This window comes from Rhinolophus sinicus, chromosome 2 (genome assembly GCF_057876585.1).
Source record: "Rhinolophus sinicus isolate RSI-liver-muscle chromosome 2, RSI-T2T, whole genome shotgun sequence".
In the NCBI taxonomy this organism is placed as follows: Eukaryota; Metazoa; Chordata; class Mammalia; order Chiroptera; family Rhinolophidae; genus Rhinolophus; species Rhinolophus sinicus.
This window is the reverse complement of record NC_142502.1, coordinates 30,597,927-30,620,683: the sequence shown is the minus strand read 5'-3', so window position 1 is coordinate 30,620,683 and position 22,757 is coordinate 30,597,927. Positions and strand designations below refer to the sequence as shown.

General features: G+C 36.4%; 1 protein-coding gene across 5 annotated transcripts in view; it reads right to left on the bottom strand.

Moving 5' to 3' along the window:
• Positions 1-7,961: 7,961 nt before the first annotated feature.
• Positions 7,962-22,757, bottom strand: part of ARHGAP18 (Rho GTPase activating protein 18) — a 173,680-nt gene continuing 158,884 nt past the window's right edge. For 3 of the 5 annotated variants that reach the window (XM_019729432.3, XM_019729431.3, XM_019729434.3), the window contains exons 13-15: positions 15,362-15,486; positions 10,775-10,836; positions 9,257-9,493 (exon numbers count right to left, since the gene is read on the bottom strand). In XM_019729432.3, the coding sequence (XP_019584991.3) occupies positions 9,402-9,493; positions 10,775-10,836; positions 15,362-15,486 (279 nt within the window). In that variant the 3' untranslated portion in view covers positions 9,257-9,401. Of the gene's footprint in view, positions 9,494-10,774; positions 10,837-15,361; positions 15,487-22,757 lie in introns of all 5 variants that reach the window. The other 2 variants (XM_019729433.3, XM_019729435.3) reach the window with 2 other exon arrangements.

The following is a 22,757-nucleotide window of genomic DNA, read 5'->3' as shown; positions in this document are numbered from 1 at the left end:
GCTACTGAATATATTAAGTTAGGATAAATTTCTAAGGAGGAAGCACAATGGAAATAGGAGTTCAAGGAAGAAAGGAACAATGCAAAATGTCTGGCTATTACTTAAAAGCTTTCATACATTTCTTAAACAGATACCAGGATATCAAGTCACTATAGTATTAAAATTCCACTTGAAACATTTTTAAGTATTAGAATGTCCTTTGCAATTATTTAAACTTATGAAAAATTTTAGACTTCAATTAAAAAACACGCAAGGTGATACATAGTTTGTAAAAATCATTTTAGAGGGTATGTGAGTGAAAAAATTTGAAGAACAAAATTATACAACCTCTCAATAGTTAAGAGTTAGAAAAAACTTTTAACACTTATCCTAAATCTTATTTTACATAGCATCATATTTCTCAATTTATGTTATATATTGCTCAGGTTTTGCTATATAGATTGTAATTCGCCGAGCAATGACTCATATTATATGTGGCAATGCAGAAAAGCAATGAGGGACAGAGTGTCATCTTCCAACTAAGGCTATTTTCTAAAAAGCTGTTAACATGGAACAATCTTTAATATATTAGAGTTATGATCCCCTTTAAGACCAGCTGTCAAGCAAACTTATTTTAAAATAATTTGTTTAAACTTTGGAAAGAGGCTTAAATTTAAAAATCATAAAAATAAAATGAATGATCTCTCTTAAGGACTGGAAAAAATTCTTGGAGAATTTTTCACCTTTAGCATGGTCAATTTTCTTCAGAAAGTATTCAATTATTTTCAGTAATAGTTAAAATAATAGAACAAGAAGCTCTTGAATTAACTATAGAAATACAAGTAATATTGGATATTAGAAATTATATGTGAAAACTATTTTATGATCAAGTTTCCCCTCTGCAAAATATCAAAGAAAAAAAAAAAAAAGAAAACCTTAGTAAACCTTATTCGTTCTGCCCCCTCCCCAACAACCCCAACTAAATTCATAACTTCCAAACCTTATTGATATCGTGGCTTACTGCAATAAGCTTCTGTTCCCATCACTCCAAAACAACCTGCTCTCTAGATCGGCTCTGAACTTATAAACCTCAGCTCCGATCATGACTACTACGTCTTTCTTTGTCTGGTTTATTTCTCTTATTTGCCATAGTGGACCATTTCCTCCTTTCTAAACCTATCGTTTTTCCTGGCATCTATGATTTTCACTCTTCTGACACCACTATTATGGTTTGAATTGCTCCTTCTAACAATCTCTTTCTTTGTCCATCCCTGAAGTGAAGGGAAACATACCACAAAACTGTTCTTAGCTCTCTCTTGTCCCTACATTCTCAGGGGACCACTCCTTTTGCTCTAATGGCTTTACCTATCACCTCCATGCAAATATTTTCTAAATGTATACCTTTCAAGAAAATGTTACCTAAAGATGTCTAATTTCTAACTACCCAGGCTCTTCACACACGTCAAGCTCAACATATCCTAATTTTTCTCCCTTTCACATCTATAACACTCCTCTCTCTCATCCTAATCCCTTCATCCCAAACCAGTAGTTTCCCTGTTCTGAGACTCAGTGAAAAGCACCACCATCGTCTCCTTTAACATCTTCCTCTCTCACTCTTCTACATCCAATAGCATCATCATGTCCCAACTCTGCAATATCAATATACCCCATTTTCACTAATTTTCAGTGCCATAGACCTAGTTCTGAGTGTCATCCTTTCTTGCCTGGTCTAATCTTTGATATCCTAATTGGGCTTCCAGTTTAAACCCCAGTGCCCCCTTTCACAATTATCCAATTAATGGTGTCTTTTTTCTATGCTCCACAGTTAATTGCACCTATTTCTGCCTCCCTCAAGTCAGAGTTCATTTGCTGAAAATACATTCCTTATCGCCAGCCTGCATCAATGCTATCCCCAAATTTAAATCGAATTTCCTGTGGAAAAGCATCATATGATTGGTTTTTCCATCACCACAATATAAACCACACCAGTGCAGCACACAGCAAGCCCTAAAATATTTGGAAAGAAAAAGAAAGGAGGGGAACAAAGTGGAACAAATGGATAGCCATGTTTATTTCTGAAACTTTAAAGTATGCCTAATAATAATATTTCTAATGAACTCGCAATAGACATTAAGGCATTATTGAATAATGCCTAATAATTTCTTAACCATCAAGAATGCTAATTCCGCAGACTGGTGCAGCCGTTATGGAAGGCAGTGTGGTGGTTCCTCAAAAAATTATGAATAGAATTACCATATATGACCCAGCAATCCCTCTCCTGGGTATCTACCCAAAAAATCTGAAAACATTTATCCATAAAGACACGTGTGCTACAGTGTTCATTGCAGCTTTATTTATTGTGACCAAGACATGGAAACAACCAAAATGTCCTTCGATAGATGAATGGATAAAGAAGTTGTGGTGTATATACACAATAGAATACTATTCGGCGGTAAGAAAAGATGATATAGGAACATTTGTGACAACATGGATGGATCTTGAGAGTATAACGCTAAGCGAAATAAGTCAGACAGAAAAAGCAGAGAACCATATGATTTCACTGATATGTGGTACATAAACCAAAAACAACAAAAGAAGAAGACAAATAAATGAGAAACAAAAATTCATAGACACAGACAATAGTTCAGTGGTTACCAGAGGGTAAGGGGGGTAGGGGGTGGGAGATGAGGGTAAGGGGGATTAAATATATGGTGATGGAAGGAGAACTGACTCTGGGTGGTGAACACACAATGGGATTTATAGATGATGTAATACAGAATTGTACACCTGAAATCTATGTAATTTTACTGACAATTGTCACCCCAATAAATAAAGAAAGAAAGAAAGAATGCTAATTCCTTCCCCTTCCTTAACATGAGGATGAATGAGGCACTTCCTAGAATGTGTTTCAGGATTCCTGGACAAAGCTAATGCATAATCTCTCAATAGTTAATTTGTGTGTTCTCTGTAAAATTCTCTCTTGCCAAATACAAACTGGGTGGTACAGGCAACCAAAGCTAAGATGCCCCCAAGAATTCTCCCACTGAAATAAGAGTTTTAAAAGGAATAAATAATGATTAAATCAATGCCTTTTTGTATTTGTAAGAAGGCTACTGTCAAGTGAAAGAAAATTTTAACTGATTGACTATTCTGAATTGGGCCCCTCTCTGTAACTCTCCTTATGAACTTCTCTCCAGGGGAAATTCCTGTTCACTTTGGTCCTGGAACGTGCCTTAAGACAGAGATTACATGAAAGCCATCATTTTGTAAAGGTTATGGGAGATGCAATAGGAGACAGAACTGACCTGCCTGGTTGCAACGAAGGGTGAACATCAAAAGAAGAGTAAGACAGCGGAGAGCAGAGCTGCTTTCTCTGAAGCTTATCTGAGCTTCTTTGGTTGAAAAATCAAGACTTCAAATCTCAAGATAAAAGGCTTGCTTGTGACAAAGCCAGTGTGTATTGGTTTTAGTTGGAAATACCATAGCAGTAGCACTTTTCTTGCAACCAATCTGTTTCTCTCATACCATATGCAGCTACATGTGAAAATAACTCATGAAACCCTTCAAAGAAGTTATAATGTTTCATATGAAACCCTTTCTACCAGAGTCAGGTTACCCCATGCAATACTGTAGGCCAGAAGTTAAAAAATAAGCTGGATGCCAACTCCAGATTTTAAAATGTGAAGCCAACTGAAATGAAAATTTTTATTGCTATATTTATTACATATAAGATTTTAAAAATTACTGACCCAGAAAAACCATGACAATGAAGTGGGACCTCTTTTAGTCTGAGATGCAGGGAGAGATCTGTGTCCCTTATGCCAGTTTGTTTACCTTAAATGATATAAGTTATACTTAAAGTTGAGTTGACCTCACTTGAAATAGAAATGTTCTGGAATTATCTCTGTGCCCTTTACAGTGCCACAGATACCCTGAAGAAGAGTTAATGTCACTGATTTCCAGGTGGAAAAGTAATATGCCATTGGAAGCAATAGCCCCAAATGAGATAGAGATAACATTTATAATTGTTAATATTGATTATAATACCACTAATAAAATTACTTAAGTTTATTGACTACTTACTATCAGGAGTGACTACTGCTAAGCCCTTTATATAGATTTATTCTATATAGTAAGGTTTTAAGAAATAAATACTCCCTTAATTCTCATTATACAATGTAGAAAACATGACATAAGCAAGCAATTTGTCTTAGGTCATATTAGTTAACCCAGGTGGTCTGGCTCCAGTACCCATGTCATCCTCTTAAAATAATGCTTAACTGCATTGTTAAAAAAAACCTGTTTAACCCAGCATTCGAGGACCCCTATCCAATACCTCCTACCTCTTCTGATTGCTAGTATCTCACTTATTGGTTCCCTGTGTCGCAGTACTTGTAATTTTTGTCCATACTCACAGTCCTTGATTCTTTTTCATCCCTATCACTTTACCTAAATCACTCAACAAGGTCAACAATGACCTCTACATAGATAAATCTAGAATCGCCTCCTAGCCTTCAGCTCATTTGAGCTATAATTAGGATCTGATATTATAATCACTCCATTCTCCTTGATAGCCTTTCTTCATTTGGCTCCTGGCATGTCACAGTCTCTTGGTTATCTCAATGGTCCCTTCTTTTCATCTGTTTGCTGGTTGCTTCTAACCTCTAATGTTGGGTAGCTCCAAGTAGATTTTCACTACTATATCCACACTCCCTTCCTTGGTGATCTCACACAAGCTCATGGTGAAAGTTAAAAGCCCGTTTACCTGCCGATGGCTCCAGCCCAGATGTCCCTCCACACTTCTGCAGGTAACTGCGTACTCGACACTGTCACTTGGGTGTCCTAGAGGCACCTCACATTCAACGCATCCTGAACCCCTCCTCCATCAGAATGAGCTTCACCTTCCCTATTTCTGTTGTTGGCAACTCCATCCTTCCAATTGCTCATTATCAAAAATCTTGTGGTTGTTCTCAATTAAAAATGCATTCTTGCTCCTACCAGAACTCCTGTAGGTTCTACCTTCAAAAACATATCCAGTATCTACCACTTCTTACCACTCCACAGTTACGACCCTCACCACTAGTGCCGTTTCACTCTCAAAAATGTCCTGATTTGAATAAATTATAGTCGCCTAATACAGGGCCCTCCATGGTCTCACCCCCCATCCCCACCCGTTACTCGTCTAACATTATCTCTCACTTTCACTGGCCCTAACTCCACCAGCCATGCTGGTTTCCTTGCGAGTCTTTGGTAAACCAGGTACACTCCTTCCTTTGGGCCTTTGTTCTAGTGTTTCCCTGTTTGGGATGCTCTTCTCCCACATATTCATGTGGCAAGTTCCTCACTTCTTCAAGTCTTTGCTCAGTTATTAGATATTTAACAGACCCTATTAACTACTGCGATGATACTATCCCTCCACTCTTTGTCCCATTTATTCTGCTTTTTTTTTTTTCTGTCTCCACTGCACTTCCATCCTTGCAGCACACAAATAATTTTATTGACTTATTCTTTTGAATTCATTACTTGTCTCCCTTCACTAGAAAGTAAACTCTATGAGAGCAGAGTTATTTTGCTCACTGATGTACTCAAGGTAGACCATGCCTGGCCCATATATGTTGGTGACCAGTAAACAGTGGTTGAATGAAGGAACAAATTTGTATATGTACATAATCAAATAAAGACAGAGTTCATAGGTCCTCTCTCTTAGATGTCCTTCTTTTTACCTCCCTGGTTCACTGTCTTTCCTCATTATGATCCTTCTGCTTGAAATAGATATTGCCAAAATGTCTAATTGGGGCTCAGAAAAAACGTCTCTCCTCCTCCATTCAATAGGTTAAGGACAAAAGCAGACTAGTAGACTGAACATAGCAACTCTGAAATGAATCATTATTTACAATTTTCAGAATCAGCGATTAAAGTGAGAGATCCGTGGTGTTTTTACCGAACTGCCTTGCCGAAGCCTGCACTGAATCTGAAGCACTTACCTATGAACTCAAGTTCACTTTCAAAACTTTCCAGTTTAGCTGCAAAGGAATCCCTAAGCAATACTGCCACCTACTGGTCGGCAAATAAGAAATCAGGACAATGAGGTTCAAAGTGCAACCCAGTTTAAAGAAAAGTAGGAAAAGGCAATGATGAAAAATCCCATTAAGTCAGTAAAATAAACTGCTTTTCCCAAAGAGTGCCAGCAAGTTTACAGTGAATTCTACAGCAGCATTAAACAAATACTATGTAACTGTAAAGAACTACAGTAACTCCTTTGGAAAAGATGAAGCATCCCTGAAATATTAATAGGCAACCAGTTTCCCATAAATATCAGCTCTTTTCACCAGCAACTCCTTTAAGAGTCAGGATGTTTGAGACTCAAAGCAAATATATTTGTTGTTTTTATTTCTCCCTCCACCCCCTTCCCCACACACAAACAGATTAAAACTAATCTACCCTGCGATTTAAAATTCACTAGAAAACAAAAATTACAGAAAAAGCATTTGGGTTAATTCCAGGGCATTTACTTTGGAGGCTCTACATTATCAAGTTTCTCCTCTTTAGAAGTGTAGATATACACCACATCTTCTTTATCCAATCATCTATCAAAGGACACTTTGGTTATTTCCATGTCTTGGCCACCGTAAATAAAGCTGCAATGAACATCAGAGCACATATATTTTTACAGATAAGTGTTTTCAGAATTTTTGGGTAGAATCCCCCAAGAGAGGGATTGCTGGGTCATATGGTAATTCTATTCTTAATTTTTTGAGAAACCTCCACACTGCCTTCCAGAGCAGCTGCACCAATCTGCATTCCCACCAACAGTGTACACAATGGAATACTATTCTGCCATAAGAAAAGATGAAGTAATGCCATTTGCGACAACATGGACGGATCTTGAGATTATTATGCTAAGCAAAATAAGTCAGACAGAAAAAGTAGAAAACCATATGATTTCACTGATATGTGGTATATGAAACTAAAAACAACAAAGGAACAAGACAAACAAATGAAGAAACAAAAACTCATAGATACAGAGAATGGTTTAGTGGTTACCAAAGGGTATGGGGGGGAAGGAGGTAGATGAGGGTAAGGGGGATCCAATATTCGGTGATGGAAGGAGAACTGACTCTGGGTGGTGAACACACAATGTGATATATAGATGATGTATTACAGAATTGTACACCTGAAATCTACGTAACTACCAATTCTCACCCCAATAAACTTTTTAAAAAGTGTAGATAAACATCTTTATTGGTTATTTAAATGCAATAGGGTTCAATGTCAATGAACGTGGCCCATGAGTTCTAAGAAAAACTCAAAATAAAATGACATTTTCATATTTCTTTACCAAGATCTGGTATTTTTTCCTTATCAAAAGCCTCTTGTGCCCCTTTCCCCAGGCAAGTAGTAAGCGTGGTGAAAATTAGTTGACATATGCTTTAGGAAACCATTTATCTAAATCATTATATTCATTCCTGTCTTTTGAAGTTGTGTACCAAAAATGTTGTAAGAACTTGACTGTGCTTTTATATTTGTTAATTGTTTTCAATAAATTAAACCATTAATAAAATAGTTTCCTGAGAAATTTATACACACACACAGAGGATGCCAAAAAAATGTATATACATGGCTTGTATTCATCTTTTGTTATCGGTATATATTGAGTATTACAATTTTAATACAGTTTTTTCCTTCTTAAAATGTATATACATTTTTTGGTACCGTGTGTGTGTGTGTGTGTGTGTGTGTGTGTGTGTGTGTATGGCCAAAATCAGAAAGAGAATACAATGTGGTTTGAAAAATCCTAAAGAACAGAAATTTGTTAAGAAAAAAGTAAAGAAGGAAACAAGTTTATATCGCCTACGTCTTCCCTCTTTAAAAATTACACAGCAGCAATAAGAGTAGAAGTGGCTTTTAACAACAACAACAAAATGATCCATTAGTACACTCATGCACACATAGGATTAAATAATAATTCCAAGAGAAAATAATTTAGGAAAAAAATGCATTTAATTATAAAAAAATTTTAAATAAAAAAGCAATGGCACAAATCACCAAAAAGTTATTTAAATGATCATATCCACAGGGTGTGCTTATAATTATATGCTAAAAATTTATCACTATTCTCATTAATAGCATTTTCCCTCCTAATTAGACTGACATCAAAAGCTTCTGAGAATGTGTAAAATTTCCTAAAGTACTACTAAAAGTATCATAAACACAGTTTGTGCAACATTCACTTACATCACCTTTTATTTACTACACTCTAAACTCATAAAATAATAAACATTTTTCTCTCACTTCATTCTTCTTATTTACAGTACAGAGGCTCATCTCTTGTCACAATATGGTTTGTACATTAAAAATCCCTGGGAATAGTACTTTCTGCAGCATTTTAATAAATTTACTGTGATTATTTAAAATAAGTAAACAAACAAAGGCTTGTTCATATGACTGTGTCATACCCAGAAGAATAACTCTTCCTGCAGACTTATTTATGAGTGAAAGAAAAAGAAAAATCCCTCTTTCGGTAGAATACATTCTCAACCATTACTGGATTATACTCTCATGCATATTTATATTGCTAGTATGACAATGGGTAAAGCTAGCTACTACTTTTTAAATTTCATTTAGAAGAGTACAGCATACATGGAGTGATTTGGCTTTTACTCTCTCAGTATCCGTAATCCAGTTATTCCACGTGGATATATTTTATTTATTCTTAGTCAGTCTTTAATGGTTCAGTAATAATTGGCAGATTCTGACAGTTCTCTTTGCTTGATAGTGGATGCAGTTCTGTGCACATATGTCAGATGAACTGAAAAAATGCAAATCACTTCATGCGATACAGCAGGCAGAAGTAGGATGTTATTGTTTTTGAATCATTTGTTCAGAAATGAATATTCAACATTCGATAGTCACAGGAATACTGTTGAATTCAGGCTGTTTTAAGATGTACTGTCTTCACCACTTGCCATACCTGCTATCTGTTATCTTTTTTATTAAAAAGCAAACCTAATTGGGGGAGGGCAGATGTGAGGAGGCACGAAAGGTGAGAAAGCATATATTCCAGTATATATGATTTTCAGAGAAAAAAGTGAGAGGGACGAGGGTATATTTCATATAAAAAAAACTATGTCACATCTGGGCACATTTCACAGAGTATCGAAAATAACCTACAAGCTAATTAAGCCCCTTTCTTCTCACTCCAGAGATATTTGCTTTCTAATAATAATATTAATAATTAACATAATTCTGGCAGCAGCACAAATCTATAACTTTTTAAGGCTTGAGGGTCACTATTCAATAGTTGGGTACATTTGAATAATAAAAGAGTTTTGCTGTTTCTTTATGTATACTCTTGAGCCAGCAAGTATTAATAAGGAAGTCCTGTGGTTGGTTATCTGTAGAGTAAGTCTTCTTTAAGTCTCCTATGACGGCTTGGACTTTATGACCCACTCAGCATTTGGGTTGAGCTGATATAAGTCCTTCATGTAAGTGTCATCATCGAGGCATCGTTCCCCTATTGAACAGAGGTTGCATGTGTTTAATACAATGGGGCGATTTGGATACAATTTTAAACTTAAGCTTTACTGGTTTAACTCTAAAGTCTTAGATGTCAAATATTTTTCATCCTTTCTCATCTCCCATAATATTATAAACTTGGCTAAAGATATTGGAAAAGTCAATTTTGTAGTATTTTTCTAAATGTACAGGTTTCAAATTAATTTAGGAAGTTGAAAATACTTTGTATGATGGGATTTAAACTCTTCAAAGAATAAACTCTTGAAAAGCTTATTCACCTTTGGTAAGAGTGGCAACACTTTTGAATCCACCTAAGTAAGAAATCACATGTATTACCAAATATATGTATTATATTAATATATGAATATAATATTAATATTTAAATAATCTATTATATAAATGTATATTAATATTTAATCCTAACTGATGAAGTTAACGATTCCGGTTCCTAATAGAATTGTGGTTCATCTAAATTTTAAGAAAGAGGCTTCATGTTTCTGTATTCAACTTTTAATATTTATTAACATTTTAAGTCTCAGAAAGAAATTCTACCAAACTTGAATTAAAATATTTTCAATTACTATTTTCAAATAAACACTATTTCATTTATTTGTCAACAATTTCACCCTTACCAAATTAAGGGTCAAAAAACAGAGAAAAAGTTTATTTTAAATTTTAATAAACAGATGAGTACAACCCACTGATAATTACAAATGGGCAAATAAAGTATAAGACATGGTCAAAATGAATTAATTTATTGTGTTTCTATTTCCTAAATTACCAATATGTCTATCTCTGTGTGTGTGTGTGTGTGTGTGTGTGTGTGTGTGTGTGTGTGTGTGTTATTTAGCAGGCAATCAACAATAGCAAAAATAACTTCTGCTTTTGCTAAAAATATCTAGTACTGTACCATAATAAATGTGTTATCTTGCTCTTAAATAAATAAGCTCAACTACTTCCTTCATTAAGATTTGACATAAGCATATAAAAGAGAAAGAAGTTTTGAAAAACTTCATTAACCATTCTAGAAGTTACTTCTACTTTAGGGAACTTGCCTTTGCAGAGGTTCAACACAGATGGGCATTTGTACAGAAGGAGCTCAAACAGAGTCTGAAGAGAAAGAGCAGACCACTAAACAAATCCATGATAATACTCACCAACTATCTACAGTATGCTATATTTCACTTCTACTAATTTCCTTTCCCCCCAAAGATATAAATAATAACCACTGGCGATGTCAAATCAGCATATAGAATATAAAGACAAAAAAGGTGCTTACCGATATTTCCTCCAACTTCATATAAAAAAACTTCCCCTTTCTTGAGAGTCTGGGCAATCCCACTATTAGGGACAAAACAAACTGATTAGTTGTATCATCAGACAGCTTGCAAGTAAATCACTTTAATGTGCTTGGGGAATTCTAGCTTGTATGGAAAATTCATAACTTAGACACACTGTAATTATCACGCATTTGTATTTTCCATCTGTTAAATGTGCCTTATAGGTAATAAAAATGTCACACCTGTAAGTTAAAATAAACAAATGGGATCATATATTGGAAGGCAAAACAATAAATCAGTATCTAAATTTGTAAAATTAAAAGGAAAGTAACATAACATTTTAGTTGCCAATAAAATTATTACTTGACATGGGGGGCAAAAAAGTCCTCATAAAACTATAAAAAGAAATATTTGAAATTGGTTGTTACAAAGTAGTCATGGGGATGTAGGGTATAGCATAAGGAATATAGCCAATAATATTGTAAAAACTATGTACGGTGTCTGATGGGTACTAGATTTATCAGGGTGAGAGACAGGATGAGGGTTGAGGGACAGGGTAAAAAAGGTAAAGGGATTAAGAAGTACAAATTGTAATTACAAAATAGTCATGGAGATGTAAAGTAAAGCATAGGGAATATAGTCAGCAATAAGGTAATAACTATGTATAGTGCCAGGTGGGTACTAGACTAATCAGGGGAATCACTTAAATTATATAAATGTCTAACCACTATGCTGTACACCTCAAATTAATATAAAATAACATTGAATGTCAACTATAACTGAAAAATTAAAAAGGTGGGAAAGGTTAAAGGGGATAAGAGGTTCCAATTTCCAGGTATAAAACAAATAAGTCAGGGATGTAATGTACAGCATGGGGAATATAGTCAATAATACTGTGATAACGCGCTATGGTGTCTGATGGTTGCTGGACTTATCATGGTGATCACTTCTTTAGGTATGTAAATGTTGAATAACTATTGTATACACCTAAAACTAATATAGTATTGTACGTTAGCTATATTTTATTTAAAATCTTTAAAAAAAACAAAGAAATGTTTGCGCCGTAGGTTTCCCACTGCATTTATTCAATAAGCATTTATCATGGGTTTGCTGTGCTGACAACTCAAATGGTATGCAAGATGAGTATAAAAAATAGGACATGGTTCATAATCCTCCGTGTGTTGGGGATCTAAATACGAGAGGTACATACACTCAATGTAGAAACAAACACTCACCATGAAGCCTTTACAAGAAGGATCCACTTACGGGTTTAAATCTTCAAAGAATAAACTCTTCTAGACATTAGGCTTAAACAATAAAACTTGGTGTAATTCGGTGGTTTTCAAAACCCTCTGTATACTAGTTACCTGGGAAACTTGATAAAAATTCAGATCGAGAGCTCTGAAAATTGATTTAATATGTCTAGATGAAGCCCAAGAATCTGATTTTCAAATGCTCTACAGTGGATTCTGGGGCATGGAAAAGTTAGTGAATCATTGATAGAAGGCTCTGAAGACAGACTCCCTGGAACCGAGAAGAGAAAACCAGGTCTGACTTTTATCTAAACTGTTATCAAAACTACTAGGTATGGTAGAAGCTTTCCTAACCAACTATTTAAAGACTTACCTAGTTATCCAACTCTATCTAATCTGCTCTCTGTAGCACACTAGACGCTCAGGGCTGTATGTGTCTCCACACTTAAGGTCACCTGCCGACTTGTCCCCTAAGAGACTTTGTTCCCAAAGTGGTGTGTTTATTTTTGAAATGAAATAATTGATTATGTTTTTACTTATCATATAGTACATAACCCAATAAATTATGAGTATAAAAAGTGTTATTATTCCTATGAAAAGCAAATTAAATGTTTTGGAAGATTAGATTTTTTAAAAATCTCATCAGATATTGCTTTCCATTATCTATATTCGTGTTCCACTTTAAAGAAACCTGAACAAGATTTCCTGGTATATACATGCTTTTACATAATATTAATCAACAAATCACTAATTCAAGAAATGGCAACAGCCTTTATCACAGACTGGTGAGTGAATGTGTAATTTATTGTACATTTATTTTAAGTCATTCATGTGTTCTTGGCTTCAATAGATCAAATAGGGAAGGAGAGAGCAAGGGTCTTCAAACGCCCCATCAGGTATTAGATGGCCCAGCGTTATGTGCTTCCTGGTCATTTTCCTAGTTCATTATCACATGATTATAATGGAGGTCCTATTATGGTCTACTTTTACAAATGAGGAACTTGAGACTTAAAAAAATTATGAAAACTAGCCCCAGATGAAATAGGAAGAGCTGGCATTCGGATCTAGGTCATCTGCCTCCAGCATCCCAACGCTTAAGGAAAGGGGGTGAAGACTGGAGGGAAAAAAGGGGGCAAATGGACAGAGACGTTTACCAGACTTCCCTCTGGGTGGAGCAGGTTAGGGAGAAGGGAGGAGACAGAAGAAGGGACTCTGCTCCAGGGGGTAGCACATGCTTCCTTAGTAAAAGCATCACAAGCAGAGGTTGGGTAGGAATGAGGACATGTATGCTAGCATCTTCCTTTTTGGGGTAAAAAATTTAGAACATCCAAATATTCTAAAAATGATGATGGTGATAGATGCACACTTCTATGAATATACTAAAAGTCATAAAAATGTACACTTTTAAATGGCTGACTTGTATGGTATGTGAATCACAGCTTAATAAAGGTGTTATGAATAAAGAAAAAAAAGAAAGCACCACAAGCAGAAAGTCCAAATATGCAGAGGACAATTGTCACAAAGTTGGTACTTTCTATAATATGCCTACCACTGTCCTTTGGTACCCTAAATAATAAAGTCACAGGTGAATATATTGTACAACTTCAAAGTCACCTCTTGTATTATCTGCAAGTAGAAGAACAAAAGTGTAGGCTAAATTGAGTACTTGGGTCCTGAAAGTAAATGCTGTGTAAATTAACCATGGCTAGCCTGGAAGAGCTGCTTATATCTGAAGTCTGGCCAGATCTTCAGGTACACACTCTGGGACAAGATGACAAGTCATCCCTGGTGGGAAGAATGGCAACAGATGGTATCTAGTAAGTCATAGCAGACAGTATGTAGAGCCGAAGTGGATTGACTTCGTTGAAAATCAGAGACCCTTTAGAAAGCAAGGATGTTGGAAACATTCCAACTGCTCCCAGGAATTAATCCTGAGAAATTCCATCTACTTCCAGACTCTGCACCAATGGCCCCAGATGCGTGATGGTCTCTAAACCCTCTAGCCAGGTGGAGAATGGTTAAGGACTGGCTTTGGAAACCACTGATTTAGAATTAGCTCCACCACCTATGAAATCTATGACCTTGCAAAGTCTCTACTTTCTTAACCAGTAAAACAGAAGTAACATTCGTACTTACTTCAGAGTGTTGAGAGGGAACTTTATGCTAGCTGACTGAAAGCCCAGGCATTACCAATAAGCCTGTCTTTTATTTCATCACCATCTGTTCACTGCACAGGCTCATCTCTTCTCCCAATTTATAAACCCTGAGAGAAGATACTTTAAAATATATTTTATAACCCTTCCAACATCTAGCAGAGGGCCTTAAACAGAGCAAAGACATATTAAATACTGGTGGTACTGTATTAAAATTGGACAGGTTTTGGAAGGACACTGCACTGAAGTCCCAGAATGTTAGAATGAGGAGATAAACTTCTATGAAAGGCTACAACAGAGTATTCATAACCTAAGATGCCAATGCCCCTGATTTCCCTGACTTTTTAAAAATTTTGATTAGGTTATTTTCAATGAGTGGAAATGGGGGGAGGAGCATGAGAAATATAACTTTAGCTAAAATTAAGAATTTAAAGGATAAAAACTGAAAACCCAATACACTTTTGTTTGAACCTTGAGAATTCAAGAAAATGTATTGCAAAATGTCTTAGAAAGTGTAAGCTCTGTTATCATCAGAGGGATGGCAATGGCTTTCAAAGACATCTTCCGGCCCCATCAGCCCCCAAATAGAGGGAAGGAAGGCTTGGGCGTCCCTGCTGAGAATGATGTGCTTTGTCCTGGAGACTTTAGAGCTCAAGGGACCGGTTGTCCTCTCTTAATTCTTTATACCTTCTGTTTTTAAATTTAAGCATTTTTTATGCATTTTTTATAGAAAAGTTGTATCTTTTGTTTGTTTTACTCCCACTGTATCCTAATTAGTGATTTTCCTAACACACCATAATTAACCTCTAATCAACATGTTCTGGAAAGAGTGGTCTCATGTGCCAAGCCCACTGCATGTCAGGAATGCTCAAACATCCTGCTTGAAATGGGATCAACTTGAACACAAACTACATCGAATGAACTCAACTCATTCCCACAGTCTAATTGTTAAGTCCGCTCTTCTTTTCTGCTGAAAAGACAAAAATTTTATGCACATCACCCATAGTTAAAGGGCGGGGGGAGGAATGGGGAGGACAGAGAGAAGTGGAAAAAGGGAGGAAAGGGAAAAGGGGGGGGGAGAGAAAGAGAGAGAGAGAGAGAGAGAGAGAGAGAGAGAGAGAGAGCGAGCGAGCTAGCATGAGTTATACCATAGAATAATTAACACAAAACAGGTCTCTACCTTTCTTGGCTGAGAAACCTGGCAAGTACATCACTGGCTTTTAGTTTTTCAGTAAGCTGTATTGCCATGGAAACTTTCGAAAGATGGGGAGCTTGCACTCGAATCACTCCCTGAGGAACGTCAGCCTGCAAAGCAATAATGACACTGGAACAAAGCTGGCAGCAGCTGGAACATGTAACTCTGTACAATGCATTATATGGTAAGTGTGCTTAACTACTATGCATTTTACTTCACTACATAAAAACCTTAACTACTGTATAATGTAATTTGCTAAATTACATCAAACCTCAAATATCCTCGTAATGGTGATAGGGGAACTTTATAATGCCTGTGTAGTAATGCTTAATTATTTTTAAAGATGTAAAGAATGACAGCAATAACCATTACTGCCATATTAAGTGCTGATTTCTGAGTATTATCTACTAGAGGGTGCTTCTTCATGTAGCAATTTATGAAATTGAATCAGAAAAGTTATTTTGTGTGCTGTTGTAATGTATGCATTTTAAAAATGTACCTGCACGTTACAGAACTTTTTATTCCTGAGACTATTAAAAAAATGAAACATACTTTTCCAATACGTTTGTATTGTGTCTGTTTCCATTTGGCTAATGACCATACACTTTGAATTTAAGTGACCAATTCTAAATCCTTTTTATATATTTGGAGGTGGGGGGTATCGATGAAATATTTTGAGGATTGTAATATCAACATTATCAGGTAGGGCATTTGAAATAATAGGCTTAATTCCTACACATTCTGCTAAAATATAGCCATATGTCTTAAACAGACCCTAGAACAAACAGCATGCACTGATATTTAAAGATAATGCTTTAATACCTTGTTTAATACAAATAAAATGTATTAATTAAGCATCTACGGAGTACCAGGCATTGTGCTAGGTTTACTTATCTAGTAGATAAATAAGACATAAGTGCTTGATTGCACATTATTTTTCTGCTCACAATATACTTTTTTAAATGTACATAGTCTTGAATTGCTTTTTCTTTTCTTTCTTTTTCTATTTTTTTTTTTTTTTTTACATATATCATGTATATACCACAGATGGAATTAATGTGGTTTTTTTTTCAAAGTTCAACAAAAATAATATGGCTTTAGAATCAGGCTGCATAAAAATGTACATGTATCCAAAAGATTTCAAATTGCTTCTCAGTAACATCTGAGATGTAGTGTGAGAATACCAAAGAAAAGAAACGATACCACATAAGACTGTACAAGGGAGCATGGGATTGTGTTAAGACCTCCCCAAAGGGCTACAAACACCTGTTACAAGGGCAGAGAGACCATAGAGGGCCTGGCACCAACCTCAGACACCCTGCTGCCCTCGCCTGACCACGCAGTGAAGGGTCCAACCTGGGCAAAGACAAAGCATTTGGGGCTCCCACTCACTAGCCGGGCTGGGTGAGAGACTGCATTCCAAGTGTCCTTCTCTAACTTGTCCTGGGGATGCTGGGCACAACCTGATCCCTAAAGGACGTCCCAATCCTAGCCCATGCTCAGACCTTTCAGCTCCTGCTTCCTCTCTCCCATCCATCCTGAACCACTGGTTTGGTTTGCTGACTTCCAATTTCTGAGGCATGTAGTTTGGCTTGACACCTAGTCTAGTCTCTGACCTCTATCTTGCTTCTAGGATATAAGACTACCTTACCTTTTTCCTTAATTACGTGACATGTTTTCACTTGTAACATTTTGGAAAATGAGTGGCTTCTTACAATGGATGGGGCATTTCACGGGCAGCGGTACCTTTTTTTCTTTCAAATTTTCAAAGCAGTTATTAAATCAATGGTGTATCTTAGAACTCAGGGATTATGCTACACGCACTTCTCTCATGGCTTTCCTCCCAGCTTATATTCTGCTGAGGCCATTCTGTCTGCTGGTCGGGCCTCAACCGTGTGTTTCCTCATAGGAGATAGAAACCAATAGACTGGCCCTGACAACTGAATGCTGGAGTGAAAATTGTAATAGCGGCAGTTGAAGCACTGAGTCTATCTTCATAAAACCCAGTTCACTTTGTCCACTCAGTAGGGAAACAAATATTGAATTTTGAATTCTGTTAGTCTATTATTATTATTATTATTATTATTATTATTATTATTATATTATGGATGGCCAAGAATGGCAGGCTAGGGTTTGCAGATAACCATCTACGTTACGCTGATTTAAAGGTTAGGGAATTCTATGCAAATCCTTGTGCCAAATATCCTTACATATAGGTTTTCTATGGTGAAAGTAATGGTGACAAAAAATGGTCCCCATCATCACACTTTACCCAACCCTAGAATATCAAAGTCAGGCAAATCCATGCTGACATTTGAAGTGAAGGAAAATAATATGATTAAGTTGATTTTTTGTTTGTTTGTTTTTAAGGAGGGCACAGTTCACGGTGGCCCATGTGGGGATTGAACCGGCAACGTTGGTGTCGTCAGCACCATGCTCTAACCAACTAAGCTAACTGACCACCCCTGATTTTTTATATATAGAAAGCCCACAATAAATGAGTTACAAGAGCAAAATGATCCAGAAAAATAATGTATTGTCAAAGAGAGTTCAGGGATATGGCAACCTCACTCCACTCCCTGCCTTCCCACCACTATTCCTTGGGGCGCATTCTATTGTTTGAATAAAAAAGGCCAGTCAAAATTGGCTACAAACACCCATGCTTTCATATCTTTAGAGTTCTCCTATATATGTGAAATGGCAGGTCATTGTTGCATTAGGTTTTTTTCTGTATGTTCTACTTCACTTCTGAAATACCTCATTATCAATTTTTTCAAGACCCAGCTCAAATACCTCAAACTCCACAGAACCTTCCATGATCCACAGAGTCAAAAGGAATTTCCTCCCTCACACTGAAATTTCCACTGAATCTCTTTTATGATGGGGATCCTAGGATATGACACCGATAGTCTAGTTACACGCCACATGTCTGAGTCACATCTGTAGCCATCTATCTCTGTTTATTGATTAAATGAATCATTGAAAAGTATTTCTCACTAAAATGGTATGCTAATAATTGTAAAATCTCTCTAGCATAAAATAAAGTGTACCAACATGTATTTCCTTTAGAACAAAATATAGTTGTAGGAACATTGTCTAAAAGAACCCAATTAAGTTGCCCTTATGTACCACATGCTATTTCCTCTACTACTCAGAAGACAGGAAAGAGTGAAAGAAAGGAATTAAGGATGCTACAGGGATCATTCAGTCACTTACTCCTACACGCAGTTACCAACATCAGCATTCACCTGCTTCAGGATGTGGCCACTTCTGCTCCAAGACGTCTTATGAACAGCGGAAGGCCTCTAATAATACGACCACAGCCTACACTTTCTGAGTTCAGGGATCATACTTTGGAAAGCACAGCCAAGCTTCCTTATAGTGTCAGGGGTTGCATCCAAAAGCACCACATCTGACACAGGAATCCAGAGCCTCTCTAATAATGAGAGTTTGGAAGGAAGCTACCTGTTTTTGAGGCCACATAAGAGTTCTCATGTATATGTGAAACGGCACGTAATTGCCGCATTCTGCCTTTTGCCAGATGGGGAGTGGCATAGGTACAGGTTCCTTATGGCTGTCAAATTAAACATTTCTCACACCCTTCTCAAGGTGCAGGGGGTGAAGGTAGGCCAGCTCTGGAACAGTTTTAACCCTTCCCAAACAACGAACTATACAATTTTGACCGATTTCACATAGAGCTGTAATACCGTGTTTCCTTGAAAATAAGACCTAACTGGAAAATGAGACCTAGTGTGATTTTTCAGGATGACATCCCCTGAACCTAAGCCCTAATACATCTTTCAGAGCAAATTTTAATATAAAACCCCTTCTTATTTTCGGGGAAACACGGTAGCAATGCCTCTGAAAAGCTATTCATTAGATCTACAGTGGCACATAGCACCTTCCTTGATTGACTGGCCCGTTCCCTGACAACTAAGGAGCCCGTGTACTAGCAGCATGGATGTGTGTCTGTCTGTCTCCATGGGGGTGTGTGTGTGGGGGGGCAAGGGGCGGGTAGGAACAATTCTCAAAAGTGTTTATTTCTGTGGGACTACATCCCATCCAAATTCTGACAACAATATAAAGACTAAGAGTGACTCAATTTGAATCAATCATGCCCTTTACTGGTAGAAAAGAAATGTGTTTAACTGGAGATGTAACAGTTAAAGATGAAGAGTTTAAAAGTTGTTTTTGGAAAGTTTTTCCTGGATATCTTCACAAGGGTGGCCAAATGATATTTACTAAAGAAGATAAACAACAAATGATGCCAAAGCTCTTGTTTAAATGGTGTATGACAACTACTATTAAGCTCCAGCATCATGCTGTATTAAACACTAAAGCTATTAGTATACTAATTACATTGAGTTGCCAAGCTTCAAACAGATACAACATGCCTGAGCATTAAGCCAAACAGTCTGTTCTTAACTTAAGCCATAATAATAACTGAGTCTGTGGATAGTATTATCTTTGTAACCTTCCTGTTTCACTCATTTTTTTGTCTTAACAGCTTTCTGTCCCTTAGTTTTGTGTATGTGTGTGTGTGAGTGCACGCGCAGTTGTGAGCTGAAGTTATGTGATGTACATACAGCAAGACAAGTCTTTACTAACACAATTAAAATTTAGTCACAAAGGATTTTACAACTGACAAAATGTTAGTTAATTTCTTATGCAATCAAAGACTATTATGAGAAAATGGTTTTTTACAATCCTCACGTCTTACATTTTGAACTAAAGTATATTTATAAAAATTATTTTATTATTATTTGGCTTAATAAACAGAGATTTTAGTATCTTTCATGAGGTGTAGAGAAACACTACATTGCTATTTTTGCACTCTAGAGATTAGAAATTTAATGTTAGACCTTTAAAAGATACGTTATTCTTTTTTATTAGAATTTAATTTAAATGTAAAGCTGATGTTTTTAATACTACAGAAAAACCTTTATCTTCAAAAGGGCAAACTGGAAATACAGCTTTCTCAAAAAAAGGCCACATATAACAAATATTTCAGAAGATTAAACAAGGACATTTTAGCAAGGTATCTTAAACTAAAATGACATATTCATCACCTTATTCTGATTGAAGGTAAAAATATAGAAAGCATTCTCTACTACCTTGAACTAAGTGCTGATTATAATTGGGTCTTTGTTATCCAAATGCTAAACTTTTATCCAACTCACAGACCTAGAGAATTTTCAAGAAGGGCCTGAAATAACTTCCAGAGTTAATAAACATTTAATTTTAATGAATTAAGTTCTGCTATTTTCTTTTTATATGGTATTTTCTGCACTATATATGTATATATAAAGATTGTCTTTAAAAGAAACAAGATTGTGTGCTTGATATTGTAATTTGCTTTTCCACATGGGGTCCCAAGTAGATCTAGATGCCATTTCCAGACCTAGAACAGATGCTTAAAATAAGACCTGCAAGAATGCTTTGGGTCATAAATGTTCAATGAAACCAGAGATGGAATTCTAAATGGAGATGTAACTAAACACACGCATCCCCACACACACACAAAACCCAGAGTCCACACTGCACGGCTGCCAACTCCAAGACTGCTCTGGAGAAGAATGGCAGAAAATGGCAGCAACAGATTTCTTTTTGATGTCCAAAGCCCTAAACCTTAAAACAACACAAGACTATTTTTTAACTTTTAGCAAGTCATGTAAGCTCTCTAAAACCTGAGTTTCTCAACTGTAAATGAAGGGCATGACACTATATCATCCCAAGTTAACACTGAAGTTAACCATAGGATACAGAATTTTTGTTTCCTCTATCAATGAGGGCAGATGTGCTGGGCAGTTTTGCTTATTTCACAGACTCTCACAGAACCCCACTCAGTGCCCACACTCTCTCACAAATGCACAGCTTCCCTTTACTTTGAGAGGTAAGCTTAAGTGAGAAAAGAAAAATTATACAAATTTAGGTCCACAATGGACTTGAAACTTCCATGATTTAGTAATTCATAACCATAACCAGACGCTCATCAAAGCTGTCCCAGCTCCTTATTAGGAAGAGATGCAATCTGAGAAAATTATGGGTGAAATGATGGGAGGTCTGTGATTTTCTTACAAATACTAAAAGAAAAAAAGGTGTAGGAGATAAGATGGGACAAGATCAGAAAAAAGTGTTTGACTATTGGTGATGGGTTTGTGGGGGTTCATCCAGTATTCTATTTTTATGTTAGAAAAATCCCGTAAAATTAAATATATGTGCATGTACACACACACACCAAATAGGAGAAAATCTCCCTTACAATTTCTATACAATAAACATGCCTAGGTCCTGCTCTGGGAGACTCTGGCCAGTAGGGCCAGGGTGTGTCCCAGTTGTTTTTGTTTTTAATAATACCACATGTGTCTCTATGGCATACTTCTGGTTAAACCCCATTCATCTGGTCTTAGCCTCTCATTTTATAGAATAAACTGAAGTCCGGAGAGATAAAATGATTTGTTATTAATGTCTCATTAATGGCAAAGCTAGGACTATGTCTCCAAGCCACCTGACTTCTGGTGTGTGATGTGGTACAAATGTATGTGTGTGTGTGTGTGTGTGTGTGTGTGTGTGTGTGTGTGTGTGTGTGTGTGTGAGATATATCAATCCCAACTGTAAATTGAAGGCTACCATTAAGTGGTTGTTTGCAATGGCCTACAATTTTGTTATTTTTCCCCAAGTGTTTCTTCCTGCTATAATTAACAGATAAGCCTTATTAGCATTTAAGAAATTCATGTTTATACCAAACAATTAATATGCTGTAGTCATTAAAAATATTTGTCTTATTAAGTAGGATGAGGGGTAGGTTGAGGGTTCCCTTACAACCTGATTCATACTATTAATCTACCTAGTTAAGCATGCCTTAATAACATGAATGCTTGATTACATATAGTTAGCATTAATGTCACACAGAGTGCTTTAAAAAATATGATGAATTTTGATGTTCTACAATCTTTTATCTTTCATTCTTCCATCTCTGGCCATCTGGCTTATTCCATTAACACTGACAATGCTTCGGAGGATGTCACAACTGACCTTTCAAATGCAAAATGCAGTGGACCTCTATCCTTAGTCAACTTCTCTGTAGAATTAGGTACTGCCAACCAACCTCTTTTCCTTTACTTTTCCTCCCGAGTTTCTAAGACACTACAGTTTTCAACTTTCTCTTACTTCCTATCATTTCTTGGCCTCTTTTACCAGCTCCTTTTTGTCCCCAGACAGCTGTCTTTGCCTTTTAATTTTCTTACACCACATATACACTTTGTTTAACAGGAACCACTCTGTGGCTTCAACTAGAATCTCTATGTTGATCCCAAATGCACACTTCCAGCTCTGGCTATCCCCAAGCATGAGGCCCACACGGCCAACTTCCACACAAGCA